The sequence below is a fragment of the Antennarius striatus genome, chromosome 7, assembly GCF_040054535.1.
Source record: "Antennarius striatus isolate MH-2024 chromosome 7, ASM4005453v1, whole genome shotgun sequence".
Lineage (NCBI taxonomy): Eukaryota > Metazoa > Chordata > Actinopteri > Lophiiformes > Antennariidae > Antennarius > Antennarius striatus.
In genome coordinates this window covers 15,687,615-15,712,287 of record NC_090782.1, presented here as the reverse complement: position 1 = coordinate 15,712,287, position 24,673 = coordinate 15,687,615, and the positions used below count along the sequence as shown (strand labels likewise).

The following is a 24,673-nucleotide window of genomic DNA, read 5'->3' as shown; positions in this document are numbered from 1 at the left end:
GAAACTATTGTTTGTTTCAAGTTTATATGAAAGAGCCAAATGAAAAAGACTGAAAAGGTGTAAAATGTTAGAATCCTTCTCATCCTTCTCATGCGGCTCTATTGTCAAAGGGGTCATCAAAATTACAGATCCAAAGCATGTATATGATGTTTTAAAATTAAAAAGCATGGGAGAAAAAAACAGCACTAAAGATGACAGAGACATGACCCATTTGGCAAAGCAGACCTCCAATCGCATCTGGCTAGCTTGCACAACACACAGCCCAGGGAGCTCCAGCTATAGGCCACCCGGACTTCATTATTCATTCAGTCAGAAGACGCATTACACAACCAGGCTTTTCTGATAGGATGAATGCAGAAAAGAAAATCCTCCACATGTCACATAGCCTTGGGTGAAAATAATAGAGCTAAATTTTATGTTGGAGTTCTATTTCTTAAGAAACAAAACTAGACTTTCCAGATGACCTTTAAACTCAAAAATCTTGCTTTGGCATTGTATTGACTGTATTTTATTTACTATGGAAGTATTCTGTTTTTTCTTTTTATGCCACAGCTAAAGCACTTTTCGTCTCCCTTTTCCTCATACCTTGTTTTACTTTCCAGATGTAGCACCTCCGATGTGGCACATGTATTATTAACACAGTATTCGGATGCTATCCATGCAGGGACACTCAGGGACTTTCACAGGTTTCTGTCGGTGCACCGTTTTGATTCTAGTTGGAACAGTTTTTGGAAAAACATCAATAATCTCTAACACCCGAACACCAACTGAATGTTTTATATTCTTGGCAATTCAAAAGCTCCCAAGATCAAGCCTGAGTGCCCTTTTATCTATTTATTAACAATCTGAACGAGCTCCATAAAATCTTATATTAACCAAGTTGAAAATATTATTCTTGAGGCTCTGTTGTCCCATGAACACTGAAACGCTCTTTAAGGTGCAGGTGAAACTATGTAAAAAGGAGATATGTGGGGAAAGTAGTTGCTGATGCCGGCATGAGGTTTCGTGAACCCTCCCATGTGTGTGTAAGGTGTTTTTATTCCCCACAATCCCCCTGTGCTACAGTGGATCATCAAAATCAGTCCCACAATACGCAATTCATGGAGTGTCCCTAATTTGTCAAGATAAATCTGTGATCAAGCCTGGGCATTGAAGATGAAAACAAATACAACAATGAATTCCGACTGACCTCCACATGCCCTCACTGCCCTGACATTCAAAGAAAAATACAGTTCATCTGGGGATTAACATGACGGAATTTGGCCAATATGCCTCAGAGCCTATCCCCTCGATTGAAAGGGACGGAGGACGAATGAGCTTACGAAATTTACCCCAACAACCAGCACTGATGTGACACATGGCTGTGATTCTGACCTTGATACACAGGGTCACTGTTCGGTCAGACCAATGCTGTAGGCTCTGTGTTAGTGTGTGGGAGGGGTGGGGGCAGGCGCTAAGTTCCGGGGAAAAAAAAGCCAAATCCTAAAATATATCTGTCATTGGCCAGGCGTTGTAACAGTTCTGAGTGTGCCCCGCCCAACCTCAAAATGGGTTCATCTGGAGTTCACGTCTGAAGCCACACCCACTCGCCATCACGTCACGAGACAGACGAAGGGCCGTTGTGAGCGAGACAGAACAGCGTCCTAGTTTCTAGTTTCGTTGGTAAGGTCACAGCGACCTCCAACGGGGGCCTCAACATGAACAACTGACCAGTCAGGTAAAAACTCTACTTGGTTCGTCCTGCGAGTTAAATTTATGTGATCTAATTTTTTGAATAAAACTGAATATTTATATAGATTATGGAATTACAAATTATATAATTATACTGTATTTGTCACAGATTTACTGAAAGAAATCAGTTTTTGCGAACATTCTGACCAATGTAAAATCATAAATCATAAATCAAATAAAAAATTTCCCCTCAAAATCAGCTGATTTGGTATATATAAAGGAATGCATTCTTGAACTATGAGGAAAAACAACTTTGAAATTCTGTATTTAATCATGGTTTTAAATCTACTGAATAGTAAATAATTAATAACTCATAATAAATCAGATTTTTTTAGTATACTTTATAAATAATTTTTTTGAAGATTTTGGCATGAGGAATGGCATTAAAAATTGTAGTTCTAAAAATATTGATTTTATTTTGTCAAATTTTATTTCATTATATGGTAAAAATAAAATTGTTAGAATGTATCCACTTTAAAATGTATGTATTAAATATTTAAATGTATCTCAGCCATTGGATGTTGTGAAAGTTGTCAATATGAGTTGAATTACTTTTCGTTTCATTTCATGTTAAAATTAAATTAATTAAATTAATTAATAACTATTGTGAAGAGTATTTTCTACAAATCTCTAAGCACTACTTATTTAAATTTTCACTATTTTTTATTAATAAAATATAAAGCACAAGACAAAAATTGTCAAAAATAAAATAGATGGACATGAAATATTATTTGGGAGAAAGTTTAATAAATTTTTGCCCTTTAAAAAATGCTTCAACTTCACAATCTTTACAATTTTAATTAACCATTTAAAAACAAATGTACATCCAAAATCCAATTCAGTGCTAGAACATCCCAACTATATTAGAATGATGATTTTTAAATCATTTTAAGACATTTATTTTTCAATAAAAACAATAATAGCCTTATAGCAATACATTCATCCATTAATCCATCCATCCATTCATACATCCATATGTCACTCTTTAATTCTGTAACATAATATGCTCTACCTGAGGCCCCATGCTTACAACTCTTTCTTTTTAATTGTAGACCTCTGGCCATTTGAAAACAAAGGGAATTTAAACAATTACTTTTATTAAAAAAATCTTATTTTTCATGAAAATTGTATGACAAATAATCATAGGATATTCTAAAAATTATGATAGCAGTTTTTTGTACCCCTTTAGAACAGACAATGTTTCTTCAAAGACTAATCGGGCAAACCAACAAAGCATGCATTCCCACAAATTCCTATAAACTGACATGCATTCCCTCAAATTGACACACACAAAAAAAAAACATGAATAAATGCATGAGATATTTCTTATCCACTACCACATAAGTACACGTGTAGAGCACAATGTATTTGGACTGGGAGATACAGTATCTCATAACAAACCTATAGTAATTTGGAAGAAAGAGTACCCTCTAGTGGAGTTGATGTGTACTACATAAGAATTAAACCAAATGTATACACCTTTTTTAAAAAACTTTAATCTTTTACTCACCAGCCTTTACCTTTTTTGCAGCCAACCTGCAATTAATGGTGTTAACTATTAAAAAGTTTTTTAGTGTAGGCAGAATTGATTATGAGCCCAAATCATGTTATCCTATGTGACAAATCTCTTACAATATCTGAACTATGGAGTCTGTAGTGTTTCCCTGAGAATTGCAAGTGATGTTCTAAATGCCCTTAAAATAGTTTTTCCATATCCATGAGATAATCTACTTAGATGTAAAAGTCACTGTTAAAATCACATAAAAAAAGATATTTTTGTGTTAGTATTAATTTGGCTTGCACAGAAAGTTTAAAAAAAACAAACAAACAGAAATCTGACAGATATTTAGAGTAACTCCCAGTATCAAAGCTAAATTATGACACAACATTTGACTTGTCAAACAAATGAAAAATTAAACCTCCTGCGCTTAAACACATGCAAAATTAGTGTATTTTCTTCAGTTGGTCGTCAGGACAGAACTGTGAAGGAGATCCATACCATGGTATGGATTTTCATCCAAAGCTTGCATATGCAGCGTTGGCGATATTCCATATTTCCATGGGAAATACACATATACCCCACAGCAGTACTTTTATTAGCCTATGCACAGAAATCTGGTTCTCACACTTCACCACCGGTGAGCTGTGTGCTTGTTACCACTTTGTATGCGGACAGCTGACCCAAATGAAGAGACAGAAACTGTGAAAGAACTTTCAGCTGCATGACCTTCAACGTACACTTGCAAAAAGGAAAGAAAATACAGGGTGAGAACAAAATAGTTTTGCATTAATTCAGTACAGGTTTCATTTGATGTGTTTTGAGAAAACAAAAGATAAATATTAGAAAAATCATATAATTAACATCGCCTTTTACCATGTGTTAAATTGTGAAAAATAAACCTGTGAAAAATTTTCCACTTCCACCTGTCATCTGCCAGACTACGCACAGCTCTCGGAGTTGTCCAATTGCTCCACAGTTGTAGGTGCAACCAGTCGGTTATATGAGAGAGCCAGCATAAGCTGTCAAAGAATATTAGATTAGTAGCTGACAGACAACACAAACTTTGGAATCTATTTCATAGTAAATGATCTAGACTCTGTGTTTTCCCAAAATCCCAGCTATTGGTATGGTTCTAAGCTTAACTGTGAACCCTAAAAACCCTCTTAGAGTCTAATGGTTATGGCATCTTTAAATACTGTTCCTTTTAAGTTTAAGCAAAATTAGGTAACAATTAGGCAATTTTAAGATTTTCACTAATTTTGTTCTATTTCAGGACTTGAAAGGATTTTGCACCTTTTTTTTTTACAATGTTGGCACAATATATCTTTCACTACTTTTTAACAAGGAACATAAGGTAATTCATACATTTTATTATAGACAATATCTTAAATAAAACTTGTTGAATTGTACCGATTTTTCTCATTATGTAAGTCAATTAAACAAAAATGCTTCCTCCATAAAATATCATAAGTTCAGCATTTCCTGATTTAGACCTAGTCTTCTTTGCTACAACATTTAGTAAATAAACTCAAAAATTTGTTTGAGAACAACTGTCTGTTTTTAATCCATCCTTGGACATGATGACAAAGATACAAGTACACTTATGTCTCTCATATTTCCACTAACCCACCGTTAGCAGTGCGAGCAGGCCCAGCATCAGTCCAATCATGACATACAAATTGTCAGTCAAACCGCCAGCCCACAGAGGACCCAGGATTGTAGCCAGACCTCCTACTGACCGACGCACTCCATGGCTGAAACCTGCAACAGAAGACACAAATAAGAGACGCGCAATAAAACGTGCAATTACTTCTCTTTTCCACCAGATGATGCAGTTCTTCACCTTGTGTTCTCTGAGCAGTGACTTTGGAGAAGAGGGAAACCTGAGCCACGGCCACAAATGGCAAACCCAAAACCTGCAGGAACACCCCAATGATGAACTCAGTCAGCTGCCAGGAGAAATTACCTGCAGAAAGCAGAACAAGCAGCAGACAACATCAAAATACAAATGAATGAGCATGGCATTTTGATTTTTGAGCATGCTTGTCATAACTAGATGGGTATATATATATTTTATTGATACCAAAGGAGATTTAGCTTACTCATAATCTGGGTACACTGTATGATAGCCTAAATGATAAATAACACAACTCTAAGAGTGAAGACTTTCCTCAGTGCAGACTGACCTAGAGGTTTGACCACAAAGACAAGGCACCAGACACAAGAGATGTTGCATATTGCCAAACCGATGGCCAGGACCACGCGCTCAGAGGCACGCTGGCTCAGCCAGCGCACAAACAGGAAGCTGCTGATCACCTCCACACCACAGAGGCAGTACATGATGCTGTTTTCCAACTCTCCATAGTTGAAATACTTCTGGGTCATTGGGGTTACCATGGTCTGAGGAGAAAATGACTGAATCAGCACTGATTTTAACAAGTACACTAAATACATTTAGTTAAATACATTTAGTTTTCCATTGAGTAATATTTCATAATCCTGGTTTCCTAACCAAAGAAAAATGAAGAGAACTTTGTTATTGAATCATATCTCTCTCTGTGTGCATATTTCTGTATGTATCATTAATGCACCTCTAATGCCGTTTGATTGAACAGGGTGATAAACTGAGCGAACAACAGCACGATCACACTTTCCTTCAGGAACTCTGTGGATACAAAAACAGGCAGGGACAACAAGATATCATCATTTACTTGTCATCACTATCACCATTTTTAAGTGCATCCAATAACAACATCCAGAGTCGGCTATTAATGTTGACGATCCACAGCCATCTACATCCACAATATAAACCACCATATTGAATGTACGTGTTGGTAAATTTAAAATAAATTAGTTTTTTATAACCATTGCAAAATAATGTGTTTTATATCCTTATAAAAATGTTCTGAGTTATCCAGGTCATGGTTATCCAGATCAATCAACTGGACTTCAAAAAAGTTTCTTGTAGACGTGTCGCCTTGCATCAATCTCTTAGATGAGAGGCGAAAGTTTTTATTCTATCATTCATTCATAAATAAAACGTCCATGATGGTAAACATTGCCAAGTTGTATTTATGAATTTAGAGTTTTTTTCTCTGAACTACGGTATATTAAAAGATAAAATGTATTTGTTTGTATGTTTACAATAGATTTGTATTAACCATATATTATTGAAAATGCATTGACAAATATACAACAGAACTGGGAATGGTAATTTTCTGGTTTAGCCTGAAGACAAGTTAAGTCGTGTCTCAAACCTTTAGAAAGAATTTTAATTACCTTTGCATATGCCAAAATTCTTGAAGGAGCTGGATGACTCCCACTGGTCGGATTGAGCAGGAGAGGGAAGTGGAGGGATGTGATTCTGAGTGGTATTTGAAACTTCTGAGGTATGATATGTAGGCCGTTTCGATGTCACCACTGAGTCATCCGAGGCAGCTAGTTCCTGGGAATGCAGTAAGGGTTGTCTTTCTTCACTGTCCTCTCCTCCAGGCCCTTGCTCTTTGTTTTCTACCTCCATTTTTTTGCATGTCTCTTTGGCCTTCCCTTTCTCTGTTGGAGGTAGGTCTGAGAACATGAATACTACCAACACTTGGAAGAGAGCCCACAGCAAGCACATGAACAACTGTAGGAGTGGAGACAGAGTGTTAAAGCTGGAAAATGTGTTCCAAACTTGAAACAACTTGATGTGCACCATATTTTGTTCCTTACCCCTGGACCTGTATATTTATTGACCACAAAAGGACCCAAGTGAAAATCACATAGTCTCAAGAAGAGGTTAAATGCTGGACCTATGTTAAATAGAGAGTTAAAACATTTTAATCCAATGCCACCCATTAACCTCAAGTCACACATTACATTTAATATAAAAAAGATTAACCTAAAATCAACAGCACATATGTGCATTATCATAACGCAGTATTATTTAACATACGCTATACGATTATCAGCATATTATTTTACTTTCTGTGTTAAACAAAATCAAACCAGTAAAACTAAGACTAATTCAACTTATCAGCAGGTAGTCTTTAAGGTTTTATCATCAGAATGCAGAGGCACACTGACCAATCAACAAGCCAACTTGTCGACATGCCATGATAGCAGCAAAAACGGTGGCCCGGTCCTCTGGGGCAGTGGTCCTGGTCAGGAAACCAAAGATAGATGAGCCAGCACCTGTGCCAACACCTGAGAAAGGAATATTTCATGCAAAAAATTGCAACACTGAGGTTAATATATGGAATTTCGGAGTAGATAACTAAAGTTTTGGAATTATATTTGACTCAACATTACTGTCCATAAATGCAAGCCTATTTCCATAAAAGTAGGGACAATGTGCAAAATGTAAATAAAACTGAATGTGACGATTTACAAAAAACTTGATATTTAATTGAAAATAGTACAAAGACAGATACAGTCTAAATATTCAATACTGAAATTATAATAGTGATTGTTTAAAAATGATAAGTCCATGTAAATTTTGATGATAGCAACAACAGCTGGAACACTTTTGGTTTGTAGCTGTGTACAAATTTAAAGTTCAGTGTCCCTGTCAAGCTCGGTTGTGCAGTTTGTGCAGATTCACCTGCCACCAGCCTGCTTGATAGTAAGAGCCACTTGGAGAAGCCCATGAAGTACATGAAATTACCTGTGTGGTATAAAAGGGTAGAGACAAATTGACATATACATGAAAACCAAAAGTTAATTATCTAATATTATTGAAATTCAGAACATGTGTGGACTTACCAATTATTTCAAAAATGTTGGAAAACAAGATGATCTTCTTAGTGTTCCCTGTTCTGTCAGACCAAAGGCCAAACAGTGGTCCTGACAGTAGGCCACTCAAGCTAAATGCTGACAAAGTCAAACCCAGGAAGTAAGGTGCTGCATCTAAAGTTTGCAAGTACATCCATATTGTCGGTAATATCACAGCTGGGGAGACAGAGGTATGCAGAGTTTAGTTTGTATACCATCACATACAGCATTCAATTAGAAACGGCAAGTTTACACATCATCTGCTTTACCTACACTGTCTAACTCATGAGTCAGTTTTGTCATACATCCTATATGGAATTAATGGAATATAATAAGACTCTGTATGTGTATGAGTATTGTCACACAAGCACAATGTGTAAAGCAGAAAATTCAATTAAATGTGCGGATCTGTTAATCTGCAATCACACAACATTAGTGTCTGTCTGTTTGTTTTTGTTGAAGGTTCAGATTACATTTAAAGGCGGTCCTTGAAATAAAACATATACTTGCATATTGGTGTTGTTTTAATTGTGGTTGCAGCCTGGAAAAAATGATTTAGGTTGCAGGTTTTCCACCTCCCTGTCAATCCCTCCAGCAATGTTATCACATATGCTAAGGACAATGCTGACTTAGTACAGTTCTAATCCAATCACAAGATCATAGGACACACGGTCATGTCAGAAAAATACAGGGGGGTTAATCAACATATAACCACACAGCACTCAGAGGATGTGAACCTCCAATATAACTCTTTTTCTCATCATGTAATCACACTAAAAGCATTGTAAGATTATAATTTATCTCTCTTGAAAATATAAAATTCTAATTCATATAATGAATAGAATGATAGCCAGATTTGGAAATTTACTTATATCCACATCACATTTATTGCCTGGTGTTTTTGTTAGTTTTGACTAACCAGTGTAGACATTAACCATGAATATGGAAGCAGAAATGCAAAAGCCTTCAGATGTTCCAATGTTTGGTAGCAGCAGGAAGCTAGAAAGAATCCATGTTGACATGGGGAGATATGCAAAAACTCAATGCAGAAAAGATCCAGGCCTTCAGCCAGAATCCAACCCACACTGTCTTGCTGGGAGGTACTACAAGCTCAGCAAACATGCTTTAAGAACAAAAGGATGGATCCAAAAGATGATAAAAGATAGAGGATAAAGGATTGATCAAGGAATCTGATGATGCCCCAAAGTTTCATGGATTGTTTCTTGGTCCTTACTCACAAACATTTCAGCAAAGTTGTAGTCATTTATAACTTTGTAAGTAATCATGCCTATGGACAAATAACAAAAATGACTGTGAAAATCCAACTTCACTGACAATAATAACTGGTGATGAAAAATAAATAAACAATGCAACCAATACCAACAGTCATAAGTTTAATGAATCACAACGAGGCGAGGTGTGGATATAATTCTGATGTGTGTTATTACTGATTTCCTAGTCCTGTTTGGTATCATATTGTGTGTTCTCTGCCATGCATGCACATGACAGACAAAAATGAGAGAGAGAAAAAGCCTCAACATGTGTCACAGGAAAATCAGTCAAACCATCATTATCTGTGTAAATGTCCTATTATCTTGGCAAAAAAATAAATCAAAAGCAAAAACCCAACAAGTCAAATGAATGGAAGGATGAATGAATGGATGGACGGACGGACGGACGGATGGATGACACGTCCCCATGCCCGCTGAGAGACAGACACACACACCCTCCTACATATCCTGGGGCAAACCTGGAGACTCCTGCCCCGGTGTGCGTCCCGATGGCATCATCATCACCAGCCGGGATGACCTTCAGCTGATTTGGTTAAGTGTGACTAATGGTAACTTTATGCACAATAGTTTTATCATTCAGATGTTCATTCGTAAGTTGTCTTAGAAACGTTTTACCATATTCCACGCCGCTGAGAAGAAAAATCAAACCAATTGTTAAAAATGTCAGCTTCCTTTTCCGGCGATTATCCATCGTGTTGGGCTCGTTGTATTCTTCCTTATCCAGTGTGACAGGTTGTTGTTATTATTGTTGTCGAACACAAATATCCATTCAGGTCTCAGCCGAGATTGACATCGTCTCCAAAAGCAGTGCGTCCGATCAAAGATGAATACAGGAACAAACAACTACCAGCCGACAGGACTGGATTACGCTTCAGGTAACTTTCAGAACGTTGGACACATGTTTTATGTCAGTGTGGCTGGAGATCCCAGCCGGGACGATCACTCACCGCTCACCAACAACCGTCACCGTGACGCCATTGCGTTGTGTGAATGAGTTACGTCATATCCGGTACAGAGAAGGAGGGGGGGGGCAACGTGGGTAATGTGTGGTACATACAGTAAGTACATCGTTTCTTTTTTTATATAAAGTCATTTTGCTTTACACAACTGTTCAACTTATCTTAAAAATAAGTGCATAGTCCGACCTCCTTTGGGGCGTTATAGCATAACGTTTAACCATTTGTAAAAGATCATTTATCCCTGAGAAAAATGTGCTACAATTTGTCAGTGATAATCAGCACAAAACAAGAATTTTCAGTAAAAAATAAAATTTCAGAATACCACAAAAATGCAGTAAATTTGTAAAATAGAAATTACCTTCAATAAGAGCTACACATTTCCTACATCATGTTAATGCACTCACAACTTCCCAACCACATGTCAGTCATTTGCAGATTTGTTCCCAATCCTGTGACACCTATTACCACGAACAACGGGGAATCTGTGCTGCACACAAAAGCAGCTTCTACACCCTTAATTCAATTTTCTGTCTCCTGAGTGTCCACATTTCAGCTTACTTCCATCCAAACAAATATAGAACTGTTGCCTTCCTCAAGTTGGATAATAGAAGTTATCAGAGAGCTGGGCAAAAATCTTAATTTCCCCAAAGTATTTGCCAGTACATCCAGACATCATGTCTCATTCAAATACCTTTAAGGCAGTGGTTCCTAAACTTGTTGGAGGTACTGCTCCCTGCGGGTTTCATATGCTCACTCACCAAACCCTTCTGTAAAAAAAATTTTTTTTTCCAATTTAAGACATAAGTATACTGTATGTTTTACTGGTGTATTGATGTCACCTTTTCCAAATAACAAAACCAAGACAGTGCATGAACTCACATGAAATGACCTAACTGCAAATCAGTGTGACTTCTGCTGTTGTTATTGAGAGACCAGTTCAGATATGCGTGGCTTCACCTTGGCAAGTGCTACTCTTATTTTCACAGGAAAGTCTGTTTCTTTTGTTTTCCATGCAGCTTAAGGAAGCATTCCTTTATTTCTGCCAGTGGGAAACTTGAGTTGCTCATCTTGACATTCAAATCATGCAGAACACTGACTCCCATCACGTTCCGTTATACAGTACATGTAAATTCACGTTGCACATATTCTTCCAACCACTTTCTTTTTGTGCTCAACATAGTTACTATGAATTAAAATATTAAGAAAGCAATCAGATGACGTTCCATCATGACAGGCATAAATCAACTACTGAGTGCGCAAAATCCCATGTAGCACAGGTTGGCTTATCTATGTAGCGTGATCACCTGCAGCCAGTGATGGCTAAGGGGGGTGTGTCATCACGAATTGACACGATGTGTGATACGTACAAAGTGATTCCTGTATGTTCGGCATACACAAATCACACATACATGAAAATATGACAAGAGAAAACCTGATCTAAGCAAAACAAAATTTAGAGAATCATGTTATACAAAAGAAATTTTTATTTACATTTAGTCACTAGGCTGATGTTGCAGCAATTTCCAGCCTTTTATCCATAGTCCACAGGGGAACCATTTTGTAACTGTTAGCATAAAAAAAAAAAAAAAAATCCAAAATAAAAAGTTGTGATTTATTTAGCGTGTGTTCAGTCAGACAGCTTCTCCTCCCTTCTGTCTTCAGTTGAGTATGACTGTGACTGTAACAGAGGAAGGACCAGGGTAATGTTGAGTTGACTTTTAGAAGGCCAGTTTCTTCATGAGGAGGTAGACTCGGGAGTCAACCTCAAAGCCATGAAGGTTGTTGGCATCTCCTTGTAGCCTCATGAGAAGGCCACCATAGGACACGTAGGCAGAGCTTAAAGAAGGAGCACACCGACGCAACCGCATTAAAGTCACATTCACATGCATTTATAATGAAAGTGATGAAAGTAGTGATAATTGTTCTATGCAAATACTTTATTTGACTAACTTAACATGAGCATGTGAACTCTGATGATGTGGAATGAAACAAGAAAACTATGAGAAGCTCATTAAAAATAATGCATCATTTAACTTGAGCATCACTCACAGGCGTGTGGCTGCTTCTGTTGAAGTTTCGTCACCTTCAATCTTGTAAACCTTTCCATACATCACATAATCAAACTGATCCGCTCTAGAAATGCAAACAACATTAAACAACAGCACAAATCTAAGCCAGTAAATATCACAGGGGACAATTTCACCAACACATTATGAACAGACGATATTCTTCCTTTTACTGTTCATCAAATGTTTGTGAGACTATAAATGACATTCCTGCAAAAATTATATTAAATTCTTTACTTTATGAAGAGCAAATGTTTTACCTCGATGGCCGGTCATCCTGGGGATTGTACTCTCCGTCATCTGGTGTTCCATCTTCATATAACGTGCTAGCAATAACCAGACGGAACTTGTCACCTTCATGAAATAGACAGATACAAACAAGTTTTTGAGTTGAGGAGAAGAGAAGATCATATACAGACTGGGGAATAACCTAAAATTTTCAAAGTTCAGTAACTTATGTTTAAGTATCCTATAATGGTAATGACGAATTGGCTCTTTGTCCAGTGTTTTTAAAGTTCTTTGTATAAAGACTCAAGAGGTTTCAAACTAGTGCCTGTCCTCAGAAGGTGATACAATACGACATGCGGAACAGAATCATGACATGCATAAATGTCTTGGCTCCATCCAGAGAAAGACAGTGTCTAATGTGTTTAAAGTTTACTAAGTTGTATTTTATGATTTTGACCATTTTAACACATAATGATATGTTGGTACATACATTTTAATCATTGTGATATTGGCAGCACATTTTAAAATAACCTTTTATTGTGAATAGTTTTACATACATATGTAATTATCTGAATAGCTATGATTGTCTAGCTTATGATTTGAATTCAGAATGACTGCTATATCATATGGCCTTCTATTATTAACTTAATAAATAAACAATGACTAGAAGATTTGTTCTTACCAAGATCAACAGGATAGATCTGAATGTTCACATCCAAGATGAGGTCCATCTTGAACGATTCACTTTCACAATGTAGACGGGACACTGTAGAAAATAATCACACAGAGTCTGGGGTAGTTCATTTACAGTTTGAAATAGAAGGTCATTAATGAAATATGATTCTGGATGCATGATAGAAACAAAATGTACATTTTTTTAAAAATACCTCAAATATGCATGATTCACTTATTTATTTTGTTGTAAATAAGATATCTGATGGCTGCCTGCAAAATACTACCTGAAGACAAAGTGCATTTAGCAGTTGGTTGATGTTGTGATAACATTTTAAAATCATGTTCTAATGAAATTGCACACCTCTGTCAAACTTCTTGCCATCTGGATCGATGTCCTTTACATCAAAGATATCTTCAAACAGAATTCCAGCCATCTATCAGAGTCTTGAGCTGTGAAATTGGAAAAGAAAAGATACTGACATGTATGTTTTTGATAAAGAAAAAGAAGTAAAAAAGTTAATTGAACACAATTGACATACCCAGGAAGATTTCAACTTCAAATATATTGTAATGTGTATATGTAATGTAATCTGATCATTTTGAAAATGTAATTTAAAAAACATGTCATTTGTAGGATTTGCAAATTCATTTTTTAAACTTTTCAGTTAAAAGTTTGTAACACCTGTTAACCACTTGTTACACCTACTGTTTGTGTACTGAGGAAAACTCGGATAATAGTGATGAGGGGGATTTACAAAATGAAAGTGTGGAACAGGTTAGTGTAGTAGTGAAAAGGAAAGCATATCAGTGGAAGAAAAACATGTTTAAACCTTCAGTTATTGTATAGTTGAGAAAGATGCTGAAGACAGGCTTGACTGGACACCATACACGTATTTTAAAGATTTTGTGACTGAGAAAATGCTACAGGAAATTGCTACAGGAAACATGCAAATAGAGTTAGTACAAATGTACGATCCTATTAGAAGATGAAGACAAAGCAGTCAGCTGTTTGTGATGCGATGTCTTGAGATTTATTCTTAAAATTGCTGACACAGATTAACTTCCAGCACAACTACAATGGGTCTGATGATTTAAAGAAAGATAACCTTTGGGAACTCGTGCTATGGTTACAAAAAAAAGTTTAAAAAATGATTTGCATAAAATGAAAAAGTTCTTACTGTTGATTAAATTAAGGTGCCTTAGCATGCACATTCCAGCAAAACCTCACAAGTGTGGGTTTAAGATGTGGAGATGTGCAGGGCAAGGTGGGGGTTTTTTATTACACTGACATTTACCAAGGGGAAGAAAATTCAGACCAAGCAAAATCTGATGATGGAACCGCTGGAGCTGTTGTCCTGAAAATAACCCCATCCCTTCCAGCAGGAAAAAAAAATCTCAGTCTTTACAGACAACTACATTACAGGTATATTGGTTCCATTGGTGGACCACTTGAAAGAAAGGAAAATATTACATATTCACAGTCTGAATAAACAGAGTAAAAGACTGCAACATTATTGCTAAAACAGATTTGAAGAAAAAGGGAAGAAGGTCTCTGAATTTCATTATAAACCAGGACAACAGCATCATTGTGAGATGGTGTGACAACAAAGCTATGAACCTGCTTTCTTCTTTTGTCGACATTGAACCACCGACACTGTGAAGTGTTGGGATAGCAAATGTAAAATCCACATAATAGTTCCCAGACCAGCCATTTTTTTTAACCATAAAATAAGTTCATTGGACAAGTTCACCTTCTTGATGTGCTATCTGCACTTTTCACATTCCACAGCATGAAATATTAGTCAGTCTAACATAATTTAATACAAACTTAACTTTTATTTCGAGAATGTTTTTTTTAAATTAAATAAGAATGAAGAAAAGCACTGCCAAATAGGAATATATTAGGGCTATTATCTGCCATTCCAATTACTATAAGTGAATACAGTGATCTGTATGATCTATATCTGTACAGTGATCTGTTTCATGCAGTGCAAATAGCGAGCACCAATTAACATCTCCAGGCACTTTGAGAACGACACCAACAATTGTATGTGCACCCCAGCTCAATGACGATGATCCTATTAGAGGATCGCATCTAAAACATGAAAAGAGACTCCATGACGTTATAAACCAAACACTAATGCTGTTACTATGCGTTAGTATATCAACAGTGCTCCCTGAAATAGATTTACTAGCAATAGTGAGGACTGCAACTTTCTATATCAGGCTAGCTGCTAGCTGGAGCATGTTGAGGGCATATTTCCCCAGCTTACCTCAAATAAATTGAATGTTCTTTTACTGTGGGAAGACCAACGCTGCATTCACCGTTGCCCTTTATGGGAGTATATCTCTGATGTGTGCACTTATGTGAGATATCCTATTGAACAAAACTCCATTCATCCGTTTCATGACAGAATAACTTTACCGCGAGGAAACAATGTGATCAACCCTTGACATGTAAACTACTTCCGGTATTGTGATGCCGGTGGCATGTGCATTATGTGTTTTAATGTATACGTACTTTTGCTACTTTGTCAAATAATCAGCTAACTAATATACATTTAATTATAAAAAAATATTTAGCATAAATGTTTAGAAATAAGATAAATATTCACGGTATAGATTTGTTCTTATTTACGACAGTTTCATCTGTTTTCCGGCCTGTCGTACCAAGCCATTTGGTTGCTCGGTGCCTCAATGTCCTCTGTGTTTACAGTTGCTAGCTAAGGTTGCTAGCTAATGTCGCTAGGGTAGACTAAGGTTTTAGCTTACGGGTAAAGGAAAGTCCATAAAAGTCCACAAAAATGGATTTTCTAACGTTTATTACAGCTGAACAGGTTGACAATCTATAAAAGTCTTCCTTCGCTGTTGAAATGATTTGCGAATAAGGTGAGAACTATTTTATGTCCTCTTTAATTAGCTTGTCAAGTTAGTCGCTCGTTGGTTACAGCATTCCCTTTCCTTAATTGATCATTGATGATCACAATTTAAAATTGTGTCTATTTACACTGCTATGTCGTTTTCATATAGGCTCGGCAGACGGTTTGCTGGAAGCACAAGCGTTTGAACTTATTAAACAATTCACATGAGTGCGAAGAAGACAGATAACATGGGTGATATTTTGGCAACTGAGGCCGATCTTCTTGGGATGATTAAGGAGGTAAAAACAATCCCTTTTTATAGTTTCTTATCAGATTGATTACAAAATGCAAGATCAGCGTCTTAATAATTTTGACTTCAACACATATACGTCTTGTTTTATATAAGATGGGGTTATTGACACATTGCTTGTTTTTGCACCTTTTGCAGTATCTTAAGTTCGAGAACTTTGAAGAGACTGTTCACAGTTTTGAGAAAGAATGTAAAAGCAAGGGCAAGCTTGTGTCAAAGCCCCGTGGAAGTTCCCTCAGAGATTCAAGAACCCGTAACATTCAGGTAAATGATAAAATACTTCCCTTCTGCTGTTTCTGCAAATGTAATTATTATTTCTCGAGATAGCAACATGGCCAAGTGACAAAAAGTACATAAAAAACTGGCTGTGTGTTGTTGTTGATTTTAAAGGAAATGTTGATATTTTCGGAAATTTCTCCGCTGTGGGACTCATAAAGGAATATCTCATCTTACTGTATTTTGTACATTGTACATATGATAAGTTATCACATGTACAACTTTTCCAAAACAAGTTTGGATGTTGTGTAAAATGTAAGTGAAAACATTGTGCATTGATTTGCAAATCATTGTAAGACAACACTTCAACTGTCAAAAGCTGATCATTTCAATTGCTTTTGGAAAATTAAATCCTCTTTTAAATTTGATGGCAGCAAACAATTTAACAAAGTTGTGACAGGATCATATTTATCACTGTGCTGCATCATCACTTCTTTCAATGACTGAAGTTTGGATCCTGTCCACTTTTAAAGTGGAATGTTCGTCATCATTATTGACTGATGTATGATCGTAGCTGCTCAAGAGTTTGGTCTCCTTTGTTGTATTTCACATGTCATAATGCATCAAACATTTCCAGTCGTTGACAAATCAGGAACATAGGCAGGACAGTTCTGAAAAAGAAATTGTCTGTATGGCATCTTATGGTGCTCAAAATCTGTCAGAAATGTGCAGGTTACCCATCTCAAGTGCACTAACCCCCCTAACAGTACCATCACAGATACTTGCTTTTAATTGTACACTGATCACAAGTCAGTTTCAAGTGTCATTTGTGATGTGATGACAAACTGTGTTCACAGACAATAGCTTTAGCACTTCAGTTCTGCCATTAATACACTCATTGTGAGCAGACCAAACTGCACGGTCTGGGTATCTACAAACCGCAGGCAGTCAGTCAGGCTGGGGGATTACTACCCCTCAACCCTGACTGTGAGCACTGGGGCCCACCAGGGCTGCATACTCAGTCCAATTCTGTACACCCTTTACGCCCATGACTGCGCCCTGATTAACAGCGGCAAGTTTTTCGTTAAATTTGCTGATGACATTACTGTGATTGGACTGATTAAAAATGGCGATGAGTCAGCCCACAGGGAGGAGGTCCTGAACCTCACCACCTGGTGCTCCCACAACAACCTGGCACTGAACTCCTCGAAAAATATGGAGATAGTGCTGAACTTCAGAAGGAAGACGAAGGATCTAATTCGAGTGCAGTGCTGTCTGAAGGGACAGAAATCACAACCATCCAGTTTTGGCTATTTGACTTGTCCCTTCCAATACAGAGATTTTTGTTTCAGGTTCTCTGAAGCTTTGATATTCAATCATATTTTATATTTTAGATGATGAAATCTACAAATTTTTTGGCAATTTTACATTGACAAATATTATTTAGGCATTTACCTTTTGAAAAACAATTGAAAATTCTCATTTTTCATTCTTTGATATGTTGTCTTTTATGCTATTTTAAAATAAATACAAGTTTTCACTTTTATAAAAAAAATGCATTGTTTCTACGTACAGTTTACACTGCCATCAACTCTTTTGGAAAGGGGATTGTGTAGAATGTTGGTGTTTGATGTGTCATATGGTCACAGCCAAGACTAGTACACTGTTTTTTTCATCCTGCCCAAAATTTCAGATCAGTGACGTAAAGTATGATGTGGAAACAAATCCATAATAACAACTAATGGTGCTCTTCCTTGTTGCTGTAGTGTTTCCAAAATTCTTGGAATTTTCCCCAACCCATTCTTCTTTTACTCTGACTTCTCTAGGAAGACCTCCTCAGCTCTTTTGATGATGGAGACCAAAAAGTGTTCTTTGAACTGTGGACAAATAATATTCCTTTTGAGGTAAAAGACACAGATTCAGAGGCTCAGAGCTTGGAGTTCTATCTTCACATCCACTTCACCATCTACCCACTGAGGAGGCACACTGGCAGATACGTATGTACTGTACATCCATCCATTTAAGTGTTTGTTCAGAGTCATTCTTTTTAAGATCATTTCCAAATCCAACTATACCTTGCAAACCTGATCCTCCATAGCTGTTTATCATTTTGTGCTATGCTTCAAAATGTCCACTAAGCTGTGCTACAGACTTTTTTTTCTAAATGGACTAATAATGACATGATTGTTGTACTTTACAAGCTAACATTCTCACGTCTATAATACATACAGCTTTCACTGTGTAGGCCATTGTGAGTTCAACATTAATGGGGTATGAAAATTTGTATTGATTTTGAATCTGTTAGATCACTGAAAAATCTGAATCTTTCCAGGACCAAGCTGAGTTTGAGGAGAGGATTTCCAACTTTAAGCAGTACCTGGAGACCCGGGGAGCCGCGTTGAGCCAGACCGCAGAGTTTTTGCCTTACTATGCCTTGCCTTTTGTTCCCAACCCCACAGTCCACCCCTCCTTCAGAGATCTTTTCCAGGTGCTCTAGGGATTTTGGAAAATTACCATGTCAATAATTTCTCAAGTATTGATTACATATGAAACATTATTATTACCAGGTACTACCTTCAAAATGAATATGATATCATCAACATAATAAACTAATGAAATGAACATGTTTGGTTTTTTACTTAGACTTCCCAGCACCTTTTCTACTGTAAGTGAAGTTGTATATTGATTGTGATTAAACTAATTTATTATTCGAACTATATCAACTATATTTAGGATTCCTGGATACCACAGCTGAAAGAGAAGCTGGTGTACTTTCTGACAGTGATGCTGAAGCCGATCAACACTCCAAGGCTCCTGAATTTATATGTATCCTTTATCATGGTGAACATGCATCTTATTGCAGCGAAAACATTCAGCCACGCTGTCAGTCATACGTGTTTCAAATCGGACAGGAATTTTAAGATCCTGTCACAGTTATATTTATTCAGACATGACACATCTTTTAAGCTCCTGTTAAACTTGTTTAGCATCTTGCAGTGGTATTAAATTAGATACTTGGTGGTGTTGTTACAATGTGGCTTTTAAATCCACATAATTCTAATTAGAAATCGTGTAAATTCATGAAATGACACAAATGTATTTAAGATTTGAGTTTATAACAGTATATTAGCGAATGAGGAAAAAAGGTAAATCTAGAGTGAAACTATTCATGGGTCTTACACAGGCCAAATGTAGAGCGATTTTCATTCTCTCTTCTGGCTGAGCTGTCTAATTTGCTTTTATAAGTATTAAATATGTAAGGACTTACCGTACTCTGTCATTAACTCATTTCAACTCTACAGAATAAAATGGCAAAGAAGGGATAGCATGTTTTTGCTTTTACTGTAAATGTAGACTTAATGTTTCAATGTGCAAACAGTTTGCATGCTGACACAGCATGCATTAAAATCTCTGGTTATCATTAGTGGATTGGTTACTGAAGTGTATTTAAGCACCTGGACTATGACTAATGTGTCTGTCCATATAGATGGCTTTTGGATTAAATCCGGCACTTTTTCTTAAGGAATTTATTTCTCAAAGACATTCACCCTCTTCAAACAAGATACATGGTGTATGTTTTTGTCCTGTCACACTAAAAACGCACAGTAGTTTCAGATTAACTGAATTAATTTTCTTAAACACAATGCAGAAGGAGGGAGGAAAGAGAACAAAAGGTAACTTTCCTTCTAAAAAATAATGTTGCTAACCCAATAAAACTTCTTTTTAACTTGTCCTGATTTGGGTCGCCACAGCTTATCATCCTTTTTATATTTTTAAATGAACGCGTATATTTCTAAGTTTTTCATGCCGGGTGCCTTTCTTTCTGCAACTTTTGTCTGTGTGTTTGTCTGACTCCACAGATGATATCCAGCAGTTACAGCTCCAGCTGATTGAATCGGACCGGCGTTTTGCCAGTCAAATGCGAAAGTTCAATAAGATGCAAGCTGACAACCACAACCTGATTGAGATCATTGCCGAGCTGATCGATTTATCAGAGGCCACAATCAGCGGAAAAAATGTAGGTTGTTCATGAGGCAAGGAAATACAAAGTAATAATTGACACACACATGCTGTGATAAAAAAGTGACTAGTTTAATTAAGATGTTAAGTTCACACTTATATATGCAGACACAATAACGCATACAGTCATGCTGTTTGAATTAAGTTGTAACGTGTGATATACTTTATGCACACATGATACAGGATGAAGCAGCTGTTTAACAGGAGTGCAAAAATGTCAACAAAACATGCTCCGCTGTCTACCTAGATATGGTACCTTAAAGCTCATGGGGCCTGTTGTGTTCTTGCAGATCTCCCTTGAGTACCTGCAGAGTGTGTATGCTCGCTTGTTCAGCAACCAAATGCGGCAGAGCGTGGTGCAGAGCACTTACTTCACAAGACCTGGCACTGTGAGTGAGATCAAACAGGCTACTCTCTTCCTTTTGCATTTTCGATTCACTAGAACAATAACAAAGCAAGGCATCAATGCTGGGTTATTATAGTTAGTATGTCAATTGGAGTGAGAGCTGACTAATGCCACTGAATTGCTAGTAAAGAGAACCATCAAGGCTTGACGTCTGAATTTTGAATCAAGTCAACACTATGCCTGATAAGGTTTTTAAAAGCTGTTTGTAGAGGGAAATTCAACAATGGAAACTTAAAGCCACATAGTAATTCTGTGGTCTGAATCCTGGAAAAACAGTCACCAGATCCTGTTGTCGGAATAAATAGAAAGCTTTATGTAAAGCTAAATAAACATAGTACAACTCTGAATGCAGTAAGCAATTCCTGTTTTTTGTGCTTTCCCACTGCCATTGTTCAATACTAGCCATTAGCTAGAGTGATTAGCCTGAAAGTGTTTGCACATCTCCACGTTGCTTGTACTCAGAGCTTTTCATTCATTTGCTAACAAAGTTTGTCATGAAATGCGTCATCTGATAGACATTTGTTTGCTTCAGGTACGTAAACTGACTGACCAAATGTCAGTTATTCTGACACTGTTCATTCAATTCTCTAGGCAACATATTTTATTCCTTGATAAGCTATAAAATGAGGATATTTGTTTTGTCTTTTAAGTGAAATCGACTGGTTGTTGTAGGCTTTTTAACTTTCAAACTAATGCCAAAAATATTCCCTGATTATCCTTTTTTTCCAGTCATCTTTCAACAGTTACAACAATTTTGTAAAAAGATTATCTTTATAGAATGGAAAGATTCATCCAAAGCATTCACTCTTACTGCCAGTTGGGCGGAAACCTCCAGATTGTGAAATCTTGTTTCTTTCTCTTTTGAACTGATCAACTTTTTTTGTGTGTTTGTGTCTTGGCTTTTGTCGGTGAAGGGGTATTATTCTATGAGTCCCTATGATGATGGCTATGTAAGTTTAATATGTTTTCATCTTCTTTTTTTTCTTCTTCTTCTCACTTGAGCTCTGCCCTCTTCTTCCTCTTCCTCCTCCTACCCTTTCCCGATGTCTGCGTCCCCTTCCTTAGCTACAGTTCGACATTTATTTACCAGCCGTTGTCCTCGGCCCGCATTCCCCTCCATTTTTCTCTAGTTCCCATGAGATAATCCGACTTTATTCAAATGGGGTTTTTTTCTATGTAATTGTTTAAGCCAAAATACTCAGTTTTGTATTGTGAAGTTTCTTAACACCAATAGTAAAAGGAATTCTACTTGAACATGTTCAATTGTAATGCTAAATTCATTTCATGGCACGAAGGTCAATGTTATCTGCTGTTTTAAGGAAAAAAGGGAAACAACTACTGCCCAAATCTATCGTTGTTTCGCTGTTGCTTGAATTCCTTTCCCAACTAAAACTGCTCTAAGTAATTAAGATTTGTTAAAGATGTGATAAAGACCTAAATCAAGCATGGGTAACTCATGGGCCATGTGCAGCCCGTTAGGTTTTGTAATCCAGACCGTCAAAGCTGTTTAAACTATAAAATTAATTTTATTAAATAAATGGACTTGTAAAATAGTTTTTACAAGAAGCATTGTATATGCATGCTTTGCTACCTGTCAAAGTTTCAAAACCTTTTACATATTGGTTTTTACATATTTAATTTTTATTAGTAAAAATAAACACTCCATCCTTCTGCTCCTCAGCTGGCCTGCCTGTCAAATTTTAGAATTGTGTGTGGCCCACCAGCCAAAAAGTTTGTCCACCCCTGCCTTAGATCATATTTTTCCACACATAAACTAGCAAGTGTTGCTTCTCTTCTCCTTTGTGATGTAGCTTCCTGCAGGGTGAAACTTTGATGATACCAGGGAGCTGAGCCATCTGTCCTGAACAATAACATCAACAATAGATTGTCTTCAGGTTTTGTTCCTGTGGTGATAAAAGTAAATTGTGAGAGGACATGAAAACAATGTGAATAGAGTAAAAGCATCTCTTATTTACTGCTTTGTTAGAGAATTGAGGTCAAGTCATATCTTTGTGTAGCTGAAATCGGAGATTAAATGTGCTCTAAAAAAATAAAAATTGCATTAGATGTGTAGAAAGGACAAAATATAATGTTTCCTCCTCTTGTATAATTTTGTTGGACTACACTAGTTATACTCCAGTAAATGTGATCTCATTCAGAGAAAAAACGTTCCCTGAGCTCTCTGCATTTTCAGAGTGAGAAGAATTTGGGAAGGAATTGAAATACCGATGTTCCCTTCCTCTTCGTTCTTACCTGTTGCACACAAACCAATGAATATGACTACACCACTTGATATGTCAAACCACAGTAGTCCTAGTCATAATCATCAGATTATATATCAAGTCTTGAAATCCCTTTTCAGAAGAAGAAAAGACTAATAATTAGTTATTTCATCCTTCCCTACACACCCATACCCACACCACAATGCTATATTAATCCTTTCACAAGTGTCTATTTCCTTTTTAAACAACATTGTGCAGTTTGACCGTATAATTACTGAGGTGTAACAACTGAAGGAGTGGCTGCATCACATTAACCTGCCCTCTCTGGAACATTTCAAACATTGCTTCATCTTAGACTACTTATCAATGACTGCATGGGTGACATGTCCTACTCCTAACATTACTTACCAGGATTTAGCATGTACCACAAGCATGAGGTATGCATGTCTGGAGAAAACAAAACATCTCACCGGCTATTACGATTCAAGATGAACAGCAGCATGGGTTAGGTGTTCCACACTTTAACGTAAGAATACTATAAATGTAGCAAAACCAATTGAATTCTATAATGCACCACTCCTCATTACATTCTCTGTGTTGCAGGCCTCCTCGATGCTACGAGCATCAATTGCACCACAGTAAGCCTTCAACTACAAGTGGAATTGTGCTAATCTGTACATTTTGATGAGTTATGGCACCTAGGTTGACATGTCTTTTTGATTTATCTCCAGGAGATCTAAGGAGGTGCCAATGTTGCCCTCACTAGACTATGAGAAGCTGAAGAAAGACTTGATGGAAGGTCCAGACAGACTCAGGTCGCTGCTGCTTCAGGCTCTGCGCTGGGTGAGAAGGAATATTCTAGTCTCCATAATCTCGTGTTCCTCCTACACTGTTTGACATTTCTATTATAATATTTTATGATAACAATTATGTACTTATGCAGTATTCAACACATAGTGATGTGTTTTACGACATGAGGCTGCAATCTACAGTTTTTACATTCCTAAATTCTGTTGGCTATTTTTTTAGAGACTGACTCGCTCACTCCATGGTGAACAAAGAGACATGGTGCTTCAGGCCTATATCAGTAATGATTTGCTGGAGTGCTACAGCACCAAACAGGTGAGACCAGCTTTTAATGTCATCATACTGTAGATTGTTAAGACTCTTTATTATAATATGTATGGCATGTAAGGCAGATTTATCACAATGAGCTGTTTTCTTTAAACCTTTTTTATATATCATGTAATAACTTGAGCCAACATGAAGATATTATTGTCAACTGGTCTCATAGCCTAATTAATCACAAGGCTTTGATTTGAAGTATAGCAGAGTGGGTAGCAATTTTTTTGAGACCTTAATGTTTTGTTTCTCACCTACTTATCTATTTCTTTAATGCTGAAAATTCCTCAGGCAGCACTGGATTATTAAAAA

At 36.8% G+C, this 24,673-nt stretch overlaps 3 protein-coding genes across 7 annotated transcripts in view; 1 reads left to right on the top strand and 2 right to left on the bottom strand.

Annotated features, from left to right (window-relative positions):
- Positions 1 to 2,513: 2,513 nt before the first annotated feature.
- On the bottom strand, positions 2,514 to 10,244 carry mfsd8l1 (major facilitator superfamily domain containing 8-like 1). Its single transcript, XM_068318790.1, has 11 exons — positions 9,892 to 10,244; positions 7,976 to 8,161; positions 7,815 to 7,877; positions 7,298 to 7,417; positions 6,944 to 7,023; positions 6,512 to 6,857; positions 5,824 to 5,897; positions 5,419 to 5,632; positions 5,076 to 5,198; positions 4,863 to 4,993; positions 2,514 to 4,251 (listed from the first exon to the last, which is right to left on the bottom strand). The coding sequence occupies exons 1-11, from the start codon at positions 9,965 to 9,967 to the stop codon at positions 4,171 to 4,173; spliced, it is 1,494 nt and encodes a 497-aa protein (XP_068174891.1). The 5' UTR covers positions 9,968 to 10,244; the 3' UTR covers positions 2,514 to 4,170.
- The window catches only part of LOC137598536 (lisH domain-containing protein ARMC9), a 30,013-nt gene continuing 13,516 nt past the window's right edge, over positions 8,177 to 24,673 (top strand). For 2 of the 5 annotated variants that reach the window (XM_068318786.1, XM_068318784.1), the window contains exons 1-13: positions 15,900 to 16,093; positions 16,235 to 16,364; positions 16,514 to 16,639; positions 18,418 to 18,588; positions 18,924 to 19,079; positions 19,325 to 19,417; positions 20,241 to 20,265; positions 20,452 to 20,609; positions 20,902 to 21,000; positions 21,932 to 21,967; positions 23,843 to 23,877; positions 23,971 to 24,082; positions 24,269 to 24,361. In XM_068318786.1, coding sequence (XP_068174887.1) covers positions 16,290 to 16,364; positions 16,514 to 16,639; positions 18,418 to 18,588; positions 18,924 to 19,079; positions 19,325 to 19,417; positions 20,241 to 20,265; positions 20,452 to 20,609; positions 20,902 to 21,000; positions 21,932 to 21,967; positions 23,843 to 23,877; positions 23,971 to 24,082; positions 24,269 to 24,361 — 1,179 coding nt within the window. In that variant the 5' untranslated portion in view covers positions 15,900 to 16,093; positions 16,235 to 16,289. Of the gene's footprint in view, positions 9,825 to 10,049; positions 10,152 to 15,899; positions 16,094 to 16,234; positions 16,365 to 16,513; positions 16,640 to 18,417; positions 18,589 to 18,923; positions 19,080 to 19,324; positions 19,418 to 20,240; positions 20,266 to 20,451; positions 20,610 to 20,901; positions 21,001 to 21,931; positions 21,968 to 23,842; positions 23,878 to 23,970; positions 24,083 to 24,268; positions 24,362 to 24,673 lie in introns of those variants that run through there. The other 3 variants (XM_068318788.1, XM_068318789.1, XM_068318785.1) reach the window with 2 other exon arrangements.
- On the bottom strand, positions 11,256 to 15,637 carry polr2h (RNA polymerase II, I and III subunit H). The gene is made up of 6 exons (XM_068319888.1): positions 15,478 to 15,637; positions 13,566 to 13,654; positions 13,212 to 13,295; positions 12,562 to 12,655; positions 12,285 to 12,368; positions 11,256 to 12,071 (listed from the first exon to the last, which is right to left on the bottom strand). Exons 2-6 carry the CDS (start codon positions 13,636 to 13,638, stop codon positions 11,954 to 11,956), a joined length of 453 nt encoding a protein of 150 aa, XP_068175989.1. The 5' UTR covers positions 13,639 to 13,654; positions 15,478 to 15,637; the 3' UTR covers positions 11,256 to 11,953.